General features: G+C 42.4%; 1 protein-coding gene across 7 annotated transcripts in view; it reads right to left on the reverse strand.

Moving 5' to 3' along the window:
• Positions 1–20,995, reverse strand: part of Grin2b (glutamate ionotropic receptor NMDA type subunit 2B) — a 504,020-nt gene that overhangs the window by 48,028 nt on the left and 434,997 nt on the right. For all 7 annotated transcript variants that reach the window (XM_031383668.1, XM_031383665.1, XM_031383667.1 and 4 more), the window contains 5 exons: positions 8,144–8,346; positions 7,233–7,404; positions 6,660–6,813; positions 2,830–2,955; positions 281–510 (listed from right to left, as the gene is read on the reverse strand). In XM_031383668.1, coding sequence (XP_031239528.1) covers positions 281–510; positions 2,830–2,955; positions 6,660–6,813; positions 7,233–7,404; positions 8,144–8,346 — 885 coding nt within the window. The remainder of the gene's footprint in view (positions 1–280; positions 511–2,829; positions 2,956–6,659; positions 6,814–7,232; positions 7,405–8,143; positions 8,347–20,995) is intronic.

The raw sequence follows: 20,995 nt of genomic DNA on the forward strand, positions 1-20,995 counted from the left end.
AACAAGAGCTGCTATGTTCGCACAGAACCTGCTAGCATACCAAGCCCCTCATTTGCAGCCCAGGGCGCCCTTGTGACAACCTTTCACGAATCCGAGGGCAAGTGTGAAGGAGTATTAATTCGGTAGGGAATCCGGCTTCTGTGCCCATGTCGCAATGGAAGGAAACACAAAAAAGAGCTGTTGATTCTAACCATTTAGAAAATTACCAGCTTCACAAGAACTTTGAGTATGGCTCAGGATGGCATAGAAAAAGATGGACGTTTTTAAGTGGGTCTCTTACCTTCTTGTCACTCAGGCCAGAAACCTGGTCCACATACTCCTCTTGGATCATGAAGGCTGCTAAGTTGGCAGTGTAGCTGGCCAGGAAGATGACAGCAAAGAAGGCCCACACTGACACCATGATCTTGGAAGTGGTCCCCTTTGGGTTCTGCACAGGTACGGAGTTATTAAACACCAGACCCCAGAGTAACCAAATTGCTTTTCCGATGGTGAAAGATGGGCCGCCTGGCTCTGGTGTGATACAAAAGATGGGGAAAGAAGGTTAAGCTTCAATCGCTGGATCTGCTTTGCTCTCTAAGTAACCGGAGCAGAAAAAATCCCTGGCAAGAGTAGGAAACCCCTCCACTGAGCCATTCAAATGACATCTTTACAATTCAAGATCCTGGGTCTCCTCTGGGGGCTGAGGAAGGCAGAAGAGCATTTCTTAGAAGCAACTTCAGAGCCTTGGTGTGTCTTTCGCCAACTAAAACTCTTCCTGTGTTCATATGAGACCATCAAGATCACATGGAATTGGGTAACAATGGCCACCTATCCTAACGTGGTCACATTGACCTTTAAATTCTGAAAATAACTTCCAAGACATCAGCAAGAATAATGTAAGGCCCCTTTCTACCACTGCCATAGACCTCCATGTGCCAATGCTGGATGACTGAAGGTACTTTAGGTTAAGTTTTCTTTATCTTTTTGCCCTTAGCAGCAGATGTCTTTAAAATTACCTGGATTCCCCTAACCCCTCCAGTGCTAACCCATCCCAAATGGCCTGCTGCATCACTGGCTTCTGTACAAGGAAGCTCAGAGAAGAGACTCATCAGGAAGCTCTTGGCCTGATCATGTACACCTAGCATAAAATGTAGCTCTTCCTGATGGATGTCGCTCCATCTAATTGTTGGGCTTCTGCCTAGACGTGATTGGTGACTTGTCTGTTGTCCCTGATTGGAGAGGGAGAGACCTCATGTACTATTTAGACTTTTGTGAACACTTCCACCGGAGAAATGAGTACCTGCCCACAGAGTTTTCCAACATATGAACAAAGGTCTTGGGATGTTTCCTGGGATCCTGACAACCTGTGCTCAGCCAACTACATCATCAGGGACTGTACATGTTGAACTTATTGAATTGTACACAAACACCTGTGCATGTGGACTTGATTTCATACAACAGATGTGTAAGTAGAAAAATGTTTACAAAACAAAGTTTGGCAAACTGAGATGCTCAAAGGAGACTTGATATTTAGAGTGGAACAGTGCAGAAGTCCTCTGTAAGAGAAGCTCTGTAAGGCAACAGGAAGAATCACAAACTCTCGAGTGGTGTTGGCAGTCTGCACTATCTTCAGCTCTTAACAATGTTGACTTTCGTCTACACATACAGGAGCCTCAGATGGTTCACTTATAAGAACCTCTCAGGTTGGAAGATAGATCCCTGCCTCCGGCTAGCCTTGAGCATAGGTGGTAAGTCAATGGCTTATTATGGAGATAAGCAAAACTCCACCTTAGAACACACTAAAATATAAGGAAGGGCATCACTTGGAAGTTCATCAGTGAAGCAATGGCTACCAGTTTGGACTGTGAATCCCACCAAAGCATGAATAGCATTTTGACTGAACACTGCTGTGTGGCAACCACCCTAGATAAACAGATACAAAGTGAATCTGGTTATTCTAATAAGACCAAGGTAAATAACCACTATTTTGAAACATATAGTGTCTGAGCTGCATCCCAGGTTTAGTAAATCAGATTCTAGGTCCAAGCCCCTTTGCCTTTTAAGTGGACCATATATAATGCTTATTAGTATCTAAGATTAAGAATCTGTCCTCTTGGAGGTATATTCTAGAATAACTAGAATTCTAGAAGGAAAAGACTAAAAATTGGCATATTTCTTAATCCTGGGACTTTTATGAAGTTCTGGAGGAACTTCATATTTATCAGGTTCTTGTGACTCCTTTAGAAGTCTGATGAACTTTTAAAAAAATATTAAAAGTGCTTCAAGCATGTGGCTAGTGTGTCTATGCTGATGCCCACCTGCCCAGTGAATGAGAGCATCCTATAGTAGCTACAAGTAAGGACTGGCCTCCTGTATCCATTTTATTTCAAGCATGATACTTTTATACTCCTTAGGAGGGGAAGGGGGTTAGGCCAAAGACACATGCTGTGGAGACCCTGAAACTCAATAGTAAATCTTCAACTATGGGAAACTCTAATGACCACAATAATCTTATATACCCTCAGGTAGTCTAAATTTTCTTATTCTTGCTGTGTGTGTGCTTAAAAACTAGTGCCCAGGCATGTGCTAACCATCTCTTTTATCAATCTTTCTTCTTAATAATCCAGGGGGCAGAGCCAGGCTTGGATCTAATATGCACCAAAAAGGAATCGAGCACACATTTTAACCACACGTTTCTAAAACATTGCTGTGCTGACAACCAGGGATGCTAATGGTCTCCATCGTCACAGAAAGGAGGGAGAATAATACATCACAAGCAATGGGTATAGTGGTTCTGAGTTGTGCAGTCAGGAGAAAAGGTGGAGATGCAGGAGTTCCAGGGAGCCTTACCTCTGCCATCAGCTAGGCACCTGTTGTAACCCACGGGGCTGAAGTATTCAAAGACAAAGACAGCCACAGCAGAGACAATGAGCAGCATCACAAACATCATCACCCACACATCAGCACTGAATGGCTCTGGGAAGGAAAGCAAAAAGAGTGCTCAGGGTCAAAAACAGAGAACAAACAGTTCATCATTTCCATAATCATCTGCTTGGGCAAACACCTATTTTAAGATGAGTGAGAGCCACGAGTATGTCCTGTGTCCCCGGAAAGCTGGGAAGCCAAAAGGTACACCCAAGTAGACCATTCTCCACTTGGGTATGTAAAGACCATTATATGTCAAATGCATAAAGACCCATCATGCCTCTGAGCCCTGCTGGGTCTGTAGGGGCAGTTTCTGGTACTCTTAGAACCATACCTGGATCTTTCAATGAATGATGGGATCTGATATTTAACAAGTAAGTGATATTAAAATGACTTGCCTTATGTCCTCATCAACATAGTTATACCATGCAGGGAGGAACCTTCAAAAGTCTTCTGCAGTGCTTGTGAGTTTTATGGACAAATTCTTGACAAATGTAGGCACTATTTTAGAGTTGAATCAGTTCAGCAACACTGCCATCCACTGAACAACTATTCCCCTTTGCTTCTGTGTCCACACACTTCTCTTAGGGTACAGCCTGTATTTACTTTGCTAGCCTACTTTGTAGTGGGATATTATACTAGAAATTCATTAGGGTATGAGAACATAAGTCAAACAGTTTTTTTTTTTTTTAATGCTGTCAGACAGAGGTGGTGCACACCTTTAATCTCAGACCTTGAGAGACAGAGGCAGGCAAATCTCTGAGGCCAGCTTGGTCTGACCAGTTCTAGGACAATGAAGGTTAGGCAAAGAAACCCTGTCTCAACAAACCAAAAGTGAAAACAAAACAAAGTAAAACAAAGCCCATCGACATTGACATATCAGTGTCTGCATTAGTGGAGATTTTGCAGGGAATAAGAGAATAGGCATAGTTTTTGAATCACAAAGCAGCTACAATCTGTCTCTTACTACTAACAAATGTAGTTAATGAGCTAATACTAGACAAGAGAACAAGAACGTTTCATGTGTATTATCTTCAGCATCTTTCATGGTTAAACCTACTCCAGCTGAGTTCCATCTCTCTGGCTTTGATGCACTCATATGCTGAACACTGTATTCCAAAAGCCATCTCTATGACGTTCTAGACACAAAAGAATAATCTTACTTCTGTCCCATGATACAGTGCCTCTTAATTGTGTCCTAAAATAGTTCTGGCCTTTTTACTTTGTAAACTCATAATAGGTGAATTAACACACTGTTTCCCCTTCTTCCAAGTCATTAATAAAGATGAAATTGAGAGGGGGAAATTGGTGAAAATTAGAAAATGTATTTCCCACTCTGAAGCCTACTTTATTATCGAACTTCCAAAGGGACTATAAAGTCCAGGTCATTTAATCAATTTAAAAATACCCTTAACAAAGTTCCAGAGCTTAGGATACCAACTGTTAAACACAAAGTCTTTCAGAGGCAGTGGGGGCTCAAACCTATGTGGCACATCTGAGTCTACTTTATCTGGTGTGAGGAAACCTCTTCTACCTTTAACTCTAATTGGTGAAAATCCTACCCTGGTTCCATGTTTTTTATAATTGGCCAAGGATTGGATGAAAGCTTCACATTTGTAATGCCCCTCCCTTCCCCCCACCCCACTCCTACCTCATCTAGCTTAGGACAACTCTCTGCAAACAAATGTACCAAAGATCATTATTGATCTTTACAATTTATAAATTACTTCTCCATATACCATTATTTATAATCCTTTCATTTTATAAATAATGGCTGTATTTATTTTGTAGAGGAGAAAATTAAGTACAAGAGGTCAAGTTTCCTTCACACGCAGAAGGTGGTAGTCAGATTATGAACTGAGGTTATCTTGAAACCTTGCTTAGCATTTCCCACAATATTGTGTTGCATATTTCTCTCCAGGTTGTGGTGTGGACTAGAACACAGGCTATGATGGCTACTGTACTTGAGCTTTATTACAGAACTCCTGGAAAATGCTTAACTTACCCAAGATTCCAAGGCCTAACAATAAATCTACTAACAACACCAATAATTTCATATAAGCAAAGCATGCATACATGGCAGGTAGTCAGCAAATCTGGCGTCTGTTTCTCTTATAACAAGTGAACCTCTTCTTATCCAGATACTCACATGAGGAAGACATTCTACCTAACCTTCCCATAATCCCAGGTCTAGCTAGGTGGACTGATAGAATTGAAATTAGAATCTACTTTATGTCTTATAACATTTCAGTCATCCTTATAAAGGAAATTTGCAAATAAGTTATACCCAGAAGCTACAAAAATGAACACTTCACTGTGTACCATCTAGTAATGTTTTATGTAAATTAAAAGGGCCAGAATTTGGTTCATCATGAATAAGAAGATTAGCTAAGAAACTTAAGTAACTTAGGGAAAAATTTCATATAAGTTTCATAAGTATCTATAATTCCACTTAGTGGTACATTAAATGAATTAATTCCTAAAGTCCAGAGTTGAAAATAAAGGCTAGTTGTTGTCTCCTCTAATATTCACATTTTTTTAAAAAAAAAGAAGGTCCATCCCTTTCTTCCCGTCGGAATGATTATGACAGTTCAAAGACTTATAGCTTGTTTATGACTAGACCAGGCTTCCTGTCTCCTAGCCCAAAGTTCTGGTTTCAAGGTGACAGTTTATTTTCCAACCCCTAGTCTATAGCCCCTGAAAATAAAAGCATAAAAATGGGTATGAGCTCACTAAAGACCTCATCTAATTGAAGTCATGGCCTCATCTCACCCAGTCTTAAATCATATCTAATGCTTTTTACATTTGGGTGATGCTAGAAAGTAGGGAACTCGAAAATGGTACTGGGGGAAGGCAGAGAGAAAGAAGGTGGTGTGGACGCAGCAGATGAGATCTGGCCAGCAAAATCTCAAAAACTCACATGAAAACAGAAAATGTTGATGGGTTTATGTGCGTGTTAGTCCTAAGCTCAATTCTTGGAGACAATTAAAAAGTAAAAATGTCTTTTGATAAGGTGGTAGTCTGAATGAGTATGGTCACCATAGACTCATGTCTTTGCCTGCTTAGTGCCTAATCAATAAACTATTTGAGAGGAGTAGGAGGTGTGGCTTTGTTGAAGGAAGTGTGTCAATAGAAGTGGGCTTTGAGGTTTCAAAAGCTTACCCCAAGCCCAGTGGCTTTCTCTCTCTCTGCCTGCTGCCTATGGGTCAGGATGTGAAGCTCTCAGCTACTGCTCTAGCACCATGCCTGTCTGTTTCCTGTCATGATGATAACATAACAACTCTTTGAATTTGTAAGCAAGTCCTCAATTAAAGATTTTCTTTTATATGAGTTGGCACAGTCATTGTGTCTCTCTACAGTAATAAAATAGTAACTAAGACAGAAGATATTTAAATTTAGAAGTCGATGCAGCAGAAAGAAGACTCAGAGGTCAACTAATTGAGAACCATATTCTGTCATACACTATGGATGAGAAAAAAGGAAGTCCCTGAATGGAGTAAATTTTTTCAAGGTCAAATGAACACTAAGGATGAAGATGGGACTAAGTAGCTTCTGATGACCATTCTAGCAGAATTTTCTTGTATGATATCATACCCCAATGATTCCTGGATACTCTTAATGTTTCTGTGTGCTTAAGAATAACCAAGTACTCCCAAAGTGGATTAAATGGTCAACAAACCACTTCCTGCACTATTTCTCATTCTGTCTACTTGCTCTTGAGTCTATCTCCTATCACTGGTAAACCCATGATTTACCTAAGAAGGCAGAAGGTGACACAGTCCCATTGCTGCGTGATACCATGACACTGATGCCAGTCTCTATGAAGGGCACAGAGAAGTCAACCACCTCTGACCGCTCTTCATTGATAGTTAGTGATCCCACTGCCATGTAGGCCCTCTTCATGACCACCTGAAGAGAAAGACACAATGCTCCAATCAGAACACTCTGGAAGGCCGATCCATCACAGGCGAAATTCTCATGGCCCAGGAGTAACTTGAGCACCATCCTCTAGAATACCATTCACCTCCTCTTGGCTCTGTTGTTGGCCTGGAGCTCACTAATTTGGCCAGCAGATCCCAGGGAGCCTTCTGGGCACTGGGATTATAAACACACATCACTGTGCTTGAATTTTTATTTGGGTTCTGAGGCTTAAACACAGGTCCTCATGATTATGAGGAAGCACATTACTGGCTGAGTTATCTCTCCATCTCTCTAGTTACTATTTTACATTTTGTTAAATTCATAAGATAAATCTTTAGCAGTATTGAAGCAAAACATAAGTGTACAGCAAAAGCAACTTTGTCGTGACTTTGCCTCCTGGTACTGACCTCACCAATCATGCCGTTCCAGGTCCCATTGATTTTCTTTCCATGCTTGCCATTGGTCACCAGGTAAAGGTCATAGGTGAACTTCACAGACTTAGAAATTTTCTTAAGGATATCAATACAGAACCCCTTGCAGCATTTTTTGATGTAGCCTGGTTCCTCATCTGTTTTATTCCTACCCAGTTAAAGAAATAAACAAACAAAGCAAGACTTTGTACAAGAAGGAAAAATTACTTTTTTCATTTAAATTCCAACCTCAACCCTCGCCCCCACAGTAGAATTTATTCCTAAGTGAGGAAAGAGAACAGACCTAGAATTGTGGTATTTTTGATTATCTCGGTATCCTGAACTATATCACAGCACATTTTTCAGTGTTCCTTTAAAGTATAACATAGATAGGGAAAAGGCATGTATCCTACATGCTTAGTTCAAAAACTTTTCCCATTGAGTTCATGGTTTTAATCAAAACCTGAATTGAGATGCAAAATGTCTACCAGATCCTGAGAGACTCAGCGGTCTCCCTTCGAGATGTTTTCCTTCCCCTCCTCATCAAAGAGTCTTGTTATCTCAATGTTTTATAGCATAAATCAAATGGAATTATTTCCAAATATGGGTCTAATTCTCAAAATACTAGCTTAGAGGAAACCCATTTCTATGCCCAAAGAAAGTTAAAACTCAGTATACTTCAGGTCCCAGTCACTGAGGCTGGGCATGTTCAAAGGAACATTAACCCAACAGTCATTCCCTCTGGTCAGCGGTTTAGATGGAGCCACACATTTGATCAAAACTCCCATTGATCCCATAGCCCAACGGCAGCTAAGAATTTCAGAGGGTGCCTAACTCCAGGTCAGCAAACAGCATAACTGACTCTCTCCCAGGCCACCTAGACCCATCCATCCAGGGAGGCGTCATACTCAGAGATGATGCGCTTCTGGCAGGGGACAGTATTCCGCATGCAGGTTCCACTGAGAGGGTCCACACTTTCCACGATGACAAACGGTGCCTCCTCCAAGGTGACGATGCTCAGATGGTCATCCTCCTGCTCTTCAGTCTCAGGACACATTCGAGGCCACACATAATATTTCATCTGCAGGGACTTGTCTTTCCATTTCCCCACCTGCACAGAGAGAGCAAAGGACTCAACGGCCATAAGCCATAGTCAGCCTCCTAGCCTCTCCCAGTCCTCTCCGAATTGTCTTAGAAGCTGTTAGGCAAGGGCAAAACAATTCCAGCACAGGACACAATGGAGGGAATACTCCTAGAACATATGCTGAAAATAAAAAGACTTCATCTAACCCAGCGGTTCTCGACCTTCCTAATGCCGCAACTCTTTAATTTGGCTCCTCCTGTTGTGGTGACCCCTCAAACCACAAAATTAATTTCATTGTTACTCCATAGCCATAATTTTGCAACTGTTGTGAATTGGAATGTAAATATCTGTTTTCTGATTGTCTCAGGGAGACCCCTGTGAAAGGGTCGTTCAATCCCCAAAGGGTAACGACCCACAGGTTCAGAACGGCTGGGCCTCTAAGAGAAGTAATTCTTTCGATTACATTTTCTTTTATTCAGCATTGAATGCGGACCTGCTCTGGCCTGGGTCTCCTCACGTAGCTCCTGCACTAAGAGCTATGCCATTCTTCACTTTCCTGGACCACATCGTTGTGGGGTTTGTTTGTTTTACTTAACTATAACAAGAAACATAATCACGAGACCACAAAGAATTATTAGGAAAGATAAAAGCATGCCTATGGCAAATGAGCTAGCTGAAAGTCCTCTGAGTTGTAAGGGAAGTTCTCCGGGGAATTGTTGAGGGAACTAGCAATTTCTGATTTGAAACAAGGTAACATTTATATGAATGGATACAGCCAGACGCTACTTGCTTGGAGAAGAGAGTGTGGTTGGTTGGGCTAGTGACAAATGCATGTGTCAACGCAGAGTCAGTTGTACCTGCTGGACTAAGAAGACACCTTGGAGAGAAAGGGATAGGTGTCTCTATGAGAAGCCACTTGGGGCCACAACCGCTATACCACTCATCCCTAGGAAACACCATCACTGTGACTCTAACGTGAAAGATATGCATTCTCTGAATCACGGACGGCAGACCTGCTGTCAGTCACCAGAAGTGTGTGGGTTCAGCGACCTTGTGGCAGGGGCCTGCATCCCCGATCTTATGTAGAAACTATTCAGCTTTGTTGCTAGGTTCTTACTATACTCATGAACCTAGAGGGGAAAGAAATCATTTTAGTTTTCAATAACTGAGCATCTTCAGTTGTCTCAAGAAGATACGGCATGATCCACATCTACAATTTCTTTCATGTAGTTAGGGTGATGCAGTGGAGGCACCAAGCCTATGAAACGATTTGGTTTGTGTAACTCCAGGAATAAGTGGGATTAACTTCACTTTCAAGCTGACAGACATGGATTTCTATACTAATGCCAACTCAAGCTCCTTCTCATCTGAGTTTTTGCTTTTGTCTGCATTTAAGTATGGTTAGCTTCTTCCTCTAGCACATCCCACAAAGCTGATCACTTTACTCCCACAGTCAAATTAGGCCTCGCTTGCCACCACCTGTTCATTACATCTTCATAACATGGGCATTGATTTTGTGTCCTAGGCTATTTTGTCTGGCACGTGCTTGGTTTTTCTCTGGCATCAACTCTGGGGTCCGCTGATTTGGTTTTATCCTTTAAGCTATTTTTCGTCTAGGCTCAGAATGAAGTGTTGAAACTAATATTTTCTTTCCTTTATGTGTGTAGATGCGCCATAACCTCTGATGAGATTATGACCTAATAATCCATCGTAAGTTGAAAATGTAAGATTAAAATGTATTGCACACTCTTGACCTACAAAGCATCATAGTTCTGTAGAAACACAGTATTATATAGAACGTTGGCTGTTTGCCTGCGTGATCCTGTAGCTCGTGTAGCTCATGAGAGATGTGGTTCACTGCTACCGCCTAGCAGCATGAGAGGATAGTCTACCACGTATCAGCAGTCCCCAAATTGCTTATACACACAAACACGTACACACACACACACACACACACACACACACATACACGCATACACACATACACACACACATACACGCATACACACATACACACACACATACACACACACATACACGCATACACACACACACGCATACACACACATACACGCATACACGCATACACACATACACACACACACATACACGCATACACATACACACACATACATGCATACACACACACACACGCATACACACACACATACACACATACACGCATACACACATACACACACACATACACGCATACACACACACACATACACACACACATACACGCATACACACATACACACACATACACACACACATACGCGCATACACACACACACACACACATATACGCATACACACATACACACACACATACACACACACATACACGCATACACACACACACACACACACTCCTACCTGAGAACATAGAGAATATAAGTAAGATAAAATGGAATATAGCTTCTATTGGGTGCAAATTGCTTTCATGTCATCACAAAGCTGAAAAACCACAAGCTGACCTGAACTAAAGTGGAGACTGTTTGCTCTTCAATAAATTATTGATCTTGAATAAACTATTGATCTTGATTTTGTTGCAAATCTGTTCACCTCATGTTGCTAAGGCAAGGCTGTCTTCAAATGACTTCCCAGAAATGTGGAAATATTTACCCTTCAAATGGAGTTTTGGCAAGAGAAGACACAGCCCTGGAGGCCCATTGAATCAGATCCTTTCCCAAGCAAGCATATTTATTCCAGGAGCCAAAGCAATATTTATTATTCTATGCATGTTTGATTATAAGGAAAACATTGAAAAGCCTTAAAGTGCCATTTATTTATTTATTTATTTATTTATTTATTCATTTATTTTCAAGTCTCATCATCTCTCCCCAATAAGTTCTGCTGGCCTCTTTTTCTTGTAAGTGGAATTGTATTCTTCTGTCTTCATTGCAATCGGCCTATACTAGAGAAGTATAGCAGGTCCTGTGACTCCCGCAGGACCTCTGGGCTCACATGATATTCCCCAAGAGTCTGCCATAGACACTTCTTCCCATGGCTTTCTTATTGAATGCTACGGATTTGGTTAGTTATAGAATGCTTTCAATACAAACATGAAGATCTGTGTTCAGATACCCAGCGTGCCTCGGTAATCCCAGCTCTGAGGAAGCAGAAACAAGTGGATTCTCTAGAGCTCACTGGCCAGTTAGTGTAGCCTAGTTTGAGAGCTCCAGATACAGTTAAATATCCTGTCTCAAATAAGGTAGAAAGCACATAAGAAAAGTATTCACTACCAACTTTTATCCCCCATGCATATCCATGTACAAGTGCACACACTGACATAACATGTATATTATACACACAAATACACACACATACACATACACCTCAAGACTTTGCCATCCAATGTCCATTCAAAGATTTCAACAACTTCACCCTCTCCTTAGCACTGTATCCAAACGTCTCACCTACATGTTCAAGGCCTGTGTGTGAATCTAGCCTACCTGAATGGAATTAACTTCAGTGCCATGGATCCTGAGACTCGAAACAGAAAGTCATTTGATTTAAGGATGCTCAAGACAGGTCAGCCAGGAACAGATTGTAAGAAAACGTCATCATTTTCTTTGCTAACAGACTAAGTATCTGGGAGGGTCGATGCTACAGAGAGAGCTTTTTGGCAGAATTTCCCCTGACATTCTGTGAACAAGATGAACTACAATACAGATTACTGCATACTTTGACAGATTGAGAAGGGGTTTTAAAAATCTGTACCTGAAAAGAAAAGAAAGGATTGTTTAATGACTTAATGCCAGCAGAGACTTTAGGTCTTTAGTGACATGTCAGGGGACTCTGTTCTTAGACGTGACCTATATAATGTTTTAAAGGCTAAACTAAAATCGTGTTTAAGAAATTGCAGACAATAATAATGCAGTGAAGACAGATGACGTCACATAAGTTGCTGAATGGAGTTTGAAGAGATGCAAATTAATTGCAATGATGGATTGAACTGAATGTAATGAAATGCAATGCTATTTATTCTCAAACTCTAGCATTCTTTTTTTTTCCCCCAAAAGCAACTGCTTTAAAAAGAAGATAATTCAATCAATGGCAGTCTATAAAAGCTATTGTAATAACAGATGATGTATTTATAGATGTACAGTGTCTAGCACATGGAGTAGAGGCAGGGCACAAATGACCCCTCCCTGCTCTGTGTTCACAATACCCCAGCAGGGAAACTCAGTTCTGAGCTTGTAATTCTATGATCTCCTGACATTTATTAAATATGTCATTCTCATTTCCTCAACAATAAGGTGTTCCCAGAGTTCTCACAGACCCTTTCCAGACTAACTGAATCACACCTATGTTGTGTATCAATTCAATTCAACAAAAATTACACACCAGTGTGGGGCAGGCACTGGGTTTAATATTGGTAGACAATAGGACCACATGATGCTTATTGGGGGTGGAAATGTGTCAGGCTCCAAACTTGTCTAATAATCTCATTTGTCATCACTGCTAACCTGTGGGATACACTCCCCATTGATATCTCCCTCTGCAAAAGGAGTTGCTGACTTCTAAGATATCAGGAACGATAAGTGAGTGCTACATGCACCATTAGTCAGGCAGGCTGACTCACTGAGCTCCTGCTGAAAACACTCTCCCAACTGACACTGAAATAGTAAAACAGAGGCACACCCTCCAAGGACAGTCCAGAGCAGGCCGACTTGATGGACAACATCAAGGGAGGCCTTGGCCAGTGCCACGATGGGAGGTATTAACAAATACTTTGGTATTCAGAGTAGAAGTGATCATTTTGTGAAAAGTCACAGAAAAGCTTCACAGAGCCCTCCCCTTATGTTTCAAAGCTGAAACTTAAAAAAGAAATTGTAGCCCCTGAAGTGGAGTGCTCTCCGTCCCCTGGAGTAGCAGTACTCTCTTCTTCCTAAGGTCCTAATGATCACTACTATCCAAACTCCATCAGTCTCAAGAGGCACCTCAACCGCACTCATCTCTTTCCACGTGGAAATTGCTCAGTGGCATTGGTGGCTTAGACTGAGTATGGACACCATGAAATTGTTAAATCCTACAGACCAGCGCTGCCTTGGCTCACCCTGCCCTGTTGCTGGCATCTGCACAGAATAACCCAGCCACTCTATTTTGTGCTATTCCCTTGCTTCTTTAATGGCTTCAATTTTTTTTTGAAGCATTGCCAGTGTCTTGTCCTCCTAAGCTAAGCTCCAAGTGGGTCCCTAACGGATTCCAGTGAGCACGAGCAAGTTTCTAAAACTCTCGGGACTTTGCTTTGCATAGCCAGAAAATGGGAAACTTGATTTCTGTGTCTCACACATACTTTTATGATCGCATGACCCACTCTGAAGGGAGGCTTTCACAGTATTGCCTGCAGATGAAAGTCAAGGAGGAGCTCTTCCTATTGGACCACCTTCCCCAACAAGGGCAGGATCTGAATTTTTGGTACAAAAGAATCTCCTGTCTTAATCACAATTAAATTTTCTCCAAGGCCCAAATTGATGGAGGACTGAAAGAAGAAACTTTTGTAGACAATTCAACACAATCATGTCAATACAACTCACGTCTGAGGGTGCAAATTTGTTATTAAATTTGTTATTTTCTGTGCTGGGAAGCAAACCCAAGGCAATGCCCATTTTCAGCAATTTGTTCTACCAATATGCCACACCTTCAACCCCACCTCACATTTTTTACAGAGCTAGGCAGGTTATTTAAAATGATAAACACTTAAAATTAAAAATCAAGGGATGGGTTTTAAGTAGAAAACCTGGGGGGGGGGGTGTTTCCAGTAGTTGTTCCTGCAGCAGGAGAGACTTGTGGAAACACTCCAGATGGAAAGGGTTGGAAGCAAAATGAAGAGAGGAACCAGAGACGCGTGCCTCCAGAGAAGTGTTCTGAAGCCTTGTCTGGGCATCTGGGAAGACACGTGTATAACCTTAGAGATGTGGGTAAGAAATGAGGTGAATTGGAGCAATCTCAGAGGAAATCCAGAAGAGAAGACTGAACGAAGTGTTTATAGTCAGGACTAAAGTATGAGCAGGAAAAATAAAATCTTGAAAAGCACCTAAGAGAATGTTTGTAAAGTACTTGGAATTCCTTGGTGGCAAACACTAACCAAACATCATTACCTCAAGCCTCTTTAATAGCAACATCTGTCTATAAAAAAAAAAAAAAACCAAACAAACAAACATTCAGTTAGCTCCTATAATCATGGTTATAAAGATCTCCTGAGAACTCAGAGACTCTTTCTTAAGCAAGAAAACAAGACAACCAAAACCCTCAAAAACAGAAACAAAAAAAATATATATAGAACAACAACAAAACAAAACTCTGCTTGTTTTCCTCAGGGAAAGACAGGAACCATTTCTTTAGAATTCTTGGTTTGGTTCCTTTGGTGCCAGCTGAGCCAACCACGCTAGGGCACACAGCAGACATGGCTCCTGACATTCCCCTGGTGGAAATTCTAGGGGAGCCAGACTGCGGTGACTTGGGACTTCAAAGGCTTCCTTCTGTCAACATACCAACAGCTACATGCCATGACTGTCTGTGAAGCACACATCACTGAGCATCCTGATAAGGCCTCATACAGGGGACATGCCCGGGAGCATGGCCCTCTGTGAAAGCCATGATCCTGTCCATCCCTCCAGCATGAAGCACACACATGCATAACAGTTTGCACTACAGTGTCATTAAGGACAATGACAGGGGATAGGGCAGACTTTGCTTGCAGGGCTTTCCTAACACAGATAAGCAAAGGATGTCATTCTCTTCAGGTCATCTCTCCTGTTGCCATACAGAGTCATTTTTAAAGATTTTGGAACAAAAGTGCTTATTAGAAGCTCTTTAGGCGTCAAAGGTTATTTTTCAAAAATCAAAGCATTCCTGCTTCTTGCTTGAAATGACATCTGGATCTCACATGAAATACTTATTTTAGGCCTCTGACTATGACTTTTTAAATGAGGAATTTAAAGCTATGTGTTATCTCTCTGAGCAAGCTTGAGAGATGGGAGGAGCCTCTGTAAGGTGCCTAAACTCTGGATTCTCTTCCTTCCCAAAGATAAATCGGGTTCAGCCCTGTTCCCTGGCACCACCTTGTAGCCCCTAGGCATGCCTGAGATCCTAACACGGGACGGCTGAACACAGAGAACTCCTGTTTATCCACTGTGCCTCCCTCCCACAATATATATTAACTGTATGATTTTTAAGGTTTAATACTACAATAGTACTTTATTTTCTTCAGTATTGCTCTGTATCCTGTTCCAGTAACATGGCCCTTGCAACAAATGAACATTTATATAGACAACTACTTCCCATATTCATCCATCCAAAATAATATTTCCCATTAACTATTCAAATACCTATGCACAGATAAAGGATATCTTTGCGCACATGCCTGCACATGTTTATGTGTGTATTTCCCAAATGCACACATTCATCTACCGCTTGCCTTTCCTTCCTGCTTAGTACACTGCAGAGCTAGCTCTTTGTATACGCACCTGTGTGCATATGTGTGTAATATATGTATGTGTTAACATGTGTGCATGTGTGCTTGAATGTGGACATCAGATGTTGATGTTAGCTTTTTCAGTTCCTTTCCATTTTCTTTTTGGAGACGCCACCTCTCGCTGGGTTCCAGGGCTCCCTGATTAGACTGGCTTGGCTGTCCAGTGAGCTGCAGGAATCAGCCCATCCCTCCCTCCCCAGGGTAAGATTACAAATGCATAGGACCACACTGGTCCTTTGATTAGGGTGCTGAAGATCTGATCCTGGGTTTCATGGTTCTGTGAAATATTTTACTAACTCCCTAGTCCTTCAGTTCTTACTAAAATAGCAGTGCAGTACATTTAATATGAATGTACCTTGGTTTATTCTACCATATTTCTATTTCTATGGATAAGTATTGAGGATATTTAAAACACACACACACAAACACACACACACACACACACACACACACACACACACACCTTGGTATTATTAAAGTACCCACTCCCTACAGTGAAAAAGCACAGCCATTTTCTTTTTTCTTTTTCTTTTTTCTTTTCTCTTCTTCTTCTTCTTCTTTTTTTTTTTTTTTAATATTCTGGTTCTTTTGAGAACACAGAAGTTTGCAGCAATCTACACTGTCATAGGCAGAGGCTGAAAGTGTCCCCTTCATTCAACTGGTATCAACACCAACTTTTGCTCACTCTGAAATGCCTGCCACTCTGAGGAATAGTATCTGACTGGTATTTTCATCTCGTAGACTCCCCGCATGTGCCACTGCTCTTCCCTCACTGTTACACTTTAGGTTAGCCTTTTTACCCTCTGGTCACATCCTTTCCCCATTTCCCACTGAGCTCTTGGTCTCCCTTATCTACTCCTGGGAAACAGCCCCTGGTACATTCTGACATGGGGCCCTTTATCCTTCAGACATTCTGGGAATGCTTCCTTGGGTTTGGGGGAGCTTTTTCCTATGCCTCAAAACTTCATTTTTCTTCTCCCCTTTCTGCTTCTCCCTTACTCTCTCCTCTCTCCCTTCCCTTCTCACTCTCACCCCACTGTATAGCACAGGGGAGTCTGAAACTAGCAATCTTCCTGCCAGAGCCTCTCAAGTGCTAGGCTTGCAGGTGTGGGCCATTGGACCCGCCTCTAGAAATGTGTCTGCTAGAGTAGAGGAGTCTTTGGTCTCTCTGCTTCTCTGTGTCTCTCTGTGTCTCCCTGTTTCTGCACCCCTCCAGTCCCCCCTCCGTGTGTGTGTGTGTGTGTGTGTGTGTGTGTGTGTGTGTTTGAGACATGGCCTTGAACTTCCGATCACCCTGTCCACGTTTTCCCAAGAGCTATGACCACATATCCCACCATGCCAACCAGGTGTCCTAGCTCCCTTTCTTAAGTCTACCTCCCTGCCTTTGCACACAGATTTTTTTTTTTTTTTAAATCCTGTATATATCAGAGGTGCAGGCCTGCTGTTTTCTATTATGCAGTATTTCGCCTTCTAAGTCCTTTTGCCGGTATGGGAGCTCCGGACTTCCATGTTTCCAGAATGTTCTACCCCGTTCTCTGCACTCCCCCAACATAACCACTTCTGCGATCATTCATTCCAGAAAACGAAAGGGGGGATCAGGGGAGCTGTTGTTAATTTTGTCTTTCACGGCAGGTGTTATGAGTCAACCCTGCCTTGGGTTCTCCATTAAAATGTGAGCTTGATTCTGAGTGCAAACTCAAGTTTCTGGGTGTGTCTTGCAGCGCTTCCAAGGCTCTATCACTTCCTCTCTCTTGTCTCTTGCGCTGTGCCTGGTACGCTGTACTGTCAGCCAATTACTGACTGATGAACAGCACATCAGACTCTCCACCAAGTCTCCTTTGGACCTCATTCATTTTTGTCCTTGCACAAAAAGATGGTGCCTCACAGACATCCTTCCCGGGATTCTTTTCTCTTCGGCCTTTCTGATGAGAACCTTTTATTTTTTATTTTTTAACCTAGCCTATGCAGACCCAGTTGCACGTGAATTGTCGTAAGCACAGCCGCTTGATCTACTGCAGTGAGCACCTAACAAGGCCACAGGCACAGCTTGATGCTCCTTCTCTGCGTCATTTGCATACCCAGTCACGTCTAGGTTTAGGAATCTAGACTTTGAAAAATGTGTTTGAAAATAATTTCCATATTTATACTTAATCCATGACTGCCTTTGGCTCGTTACCGCTTTGTCGTTTACTAAGCCGAGGCCTGGTGGCTCTAGGCTCACATGACAGAGGAAGATGTACCTGCCCATTCCTGCCCAGATTTCAGTTGCCATCTCTGTCCTCAGATAACAACCCTGGCTGATGTCACCTCCCCACGAGAGCTTGAGACCTCCAGCTGTGTGCATCTACTGTGGCTGTGGGCCCAGCAACCAAGCTCCACGTGAACCTTACTGACTGCTACTGCTTCTAACACCCTTCCTCTGGAATTCTGAAAGGTGAAGTTGGAAGAGGAGCAGTTATGGTCATTCTAGATAACACCAGCCACCGAGCTGTGATAATATCGGGATAATCGTAGCTGTGAGGGTTCCAGCTCGGTGCCAGACTCCCTTGGAGTCAACATCAGTTTAAGGTCACTGATTCCACCGCAGCCAGGCATTGCCACATTGCCAATTTACTCACAACATAGAATGAAAAACTTGGGGTTCACTGAGGTACTTATAAGTGTGTGTGATATGCATGAGTACATTCACATTTACATGTGTGGGCGCACATGTACATGGGTCAATGTTTGCTGTTGTTCTCAATCACTCTGCATCTCCCACATGGAGGCAAAGCCTTTTGCTGAATAGTGATCTCACTGTGTTGGCTTGCCTGGCCAGTTAGCTTGCTCTGTGGTCCCTTGGTTCTGCCTCCCTCACACTGGGATTGAGGGAAGGCACCAGGCTCCCCTGGCTTATGTGAATTCTGAGGGCTGAAACTCAAGTCTTCACGCTTGGTATGACAAGCTTTAACTGCTGAGCCATTGTTCAGCCCTGAGACCAACACTTTTATCCTTGGTCAGTTTGTCTTTGGAAACTTGCATGTTTTTCAACATGCCATGGTTCCCTGGGCATATATAGGCCTTTATAACCAACAAGTGAGAAACTAAAAGAGTTTTCTTTTTCTTTCTTTCTTTCTTTCTTTCTTTCTTTCTTTCTTTCTTTCTTTTTTTTTTTTTTTTTTTTTTTTTTTTTTTTTTTTTTTTGGTTTTTCAAGACAGTGTTTCTCTGTGTAGCCCTGACTGTCCTTGAACTCAGTCTGTAGACCAGGCTGGTCTCGAACTCAGAAATCCACCTGTCTTTGCCTCCCAAGTACTGGGATTAAAGGCGTGCACCACCACTGCCCTAAAAGAGTTTTTTCAATCCCACTGACTTCTTCCTGGCCTCTCACTTGAGCCTTGATGCTTGTGTGAAAAGGCTGTGTGTTGCAAGTGAAAACAGAAGTTGATAGTGGGGTCATGCAAACAGAATGCTGGCAGGTGGTAGGGTGAAGTGTGACACTGGGTGAGTTTTTTAACTTCTCTGTGCCTAACTCATTGGTTTTTGCATGTATTTGGTGTTTTCTCAGCCTCCACTTTTTCCTAATTATTGTTATTTTTTTAAAAAAAATATAACAACCCTCTAAATTCACCTAACTGCTTCCCAGGAAAATAATTTTTGTTTCCAAGTAGCAAGGGAGAAACAAACTCTAACACACCAAGGTTCTAACTCTGTTTCAGAATGCCAAGGTAAACTCCCACAATCCTTTTGGCTTTATTCCACACTTATTCATATTCAAGCAAATAAAAGTAGAGTCACAGGACAGAGCTGTTGCTTCCTTTTTGGCTTTGAATCCAGAGAAACCATTGGTTCCTCGATACTGCCACATAATCCCCTTCCCAGGAGAAAACAGGTATCTTACAAATGGCTTTAATCCCTGTCTTTACAGAGCATTCTGTAAATAGTTTGTTCAACAGGCTCAAGGGAGGCTGAGAGCATCAGCTCATCTCTTCCCAGGTCCAAGGGCTCTTGAACTCCCAGGCTTCACTTCACCATCTTTGGCAAGCTAGCCTTCAGAGTGTCCTTCTGGGAACTAGAGGCGCTAAGGACAGCACTGAGTTCTGCCTTCTCCACTGGTGTGCTTCCTTCCAATGCCCTTTCTGTCCCACCTAAGCTGTCCTAAGCCATCCCGTGGAACATGCGAGATGCTCTGAGGGACCACTCAACCTATGCACCGACTTTCTGGGCATCAGTTCCCTGCTGCAGATTGCCACCATGGGGTTCATAGGCACTCTTCAAGGCTGCTGATAATGACTAGCTGACACGTGGTGGGAGAGCCTCGGGGTGCTAGTTTAGTAGGTTTTGGGAACTAGGTTATGGGCTTCAGTCATTGACACTATTTGTCATTGGCTCTCCTTGCTATTATTCCCTACCTTTATCCTCGGGTGACAGCTGTAAGGGAGAATAAGGGTGTGCAGTGTCAGAACACTGAACTGTGAGTTACTTTCTGGATGCGAGCACCAACTTGGCAAGATGATCCCTCATACTTATGTCTACGTGCACGAAGGGGACAGATGCAAGCATGTCTATATGAAGTCATTCCTGCGTGCTCCTTCATTTTGCCTGTTCATGTTAGTTAAGAGCCAAGGCTGTGAAATTAGAATAGCCTAGTTGGAATCCTGTTTCTGTCCCTGCTGACTAAGTGTGATTCTGGGAAAATCACCGTAAATTTCGGATCCTGTATTGTGGCTAACTACCGTTTGCCTGCCAACAAGTCACCCACCCCGACTTTCTCCTGTAATGCACTCTGTCTGCCACATCTTTTTCTTTTATCCAGGGTCTTATTTCTTTGTGAGCTGCTCTTTTGTCAAGTCCAGCCACAGGACATTGTGAAAGTCCTTACGTTAACACATATGAAGCATACCCTGGACCCAGTCACAAAGGAGTGGTTGAGAGGTGGGGCACTTGACTGGGTGGTTGGAATCTCTTGAATTTGGGGCTTTAGAAATAAAAAGAGTTTCCTCTAGGTCACTTTGCAACATAAGCTGCAGAAGCCCCAAGCAGCCATGTTCCATTGACCATGGAGAAACCATCCACCTACCCTATAGAAAGAAGAACAAAGCCAATGGCCACAAAACAGCAAATGCAAATGAGAAAAAGGAACAAGATTGTAGGAAGCCATTTCATAAGCACATCGCCATTAAAAGATGGCATTTGGCTTGCCGTTAGTATCA

This window comes from Mastomys coucha, unplaced genomic scaffold (assembly GCF_008632895.1).
Source record: "Mastomys coucha isolate ucsf_1 unplaced genomic scaffold, UCSF_Mcou_1 pScaffold20, whole genome shotgun sequence".
In the NCBI taxonomy this organism is placed as follows: Eukaryota; Metazoa; Chordata; class Mammalia; order Rodentia; family Muridae; genus Mastomys; species Mastomys coucha.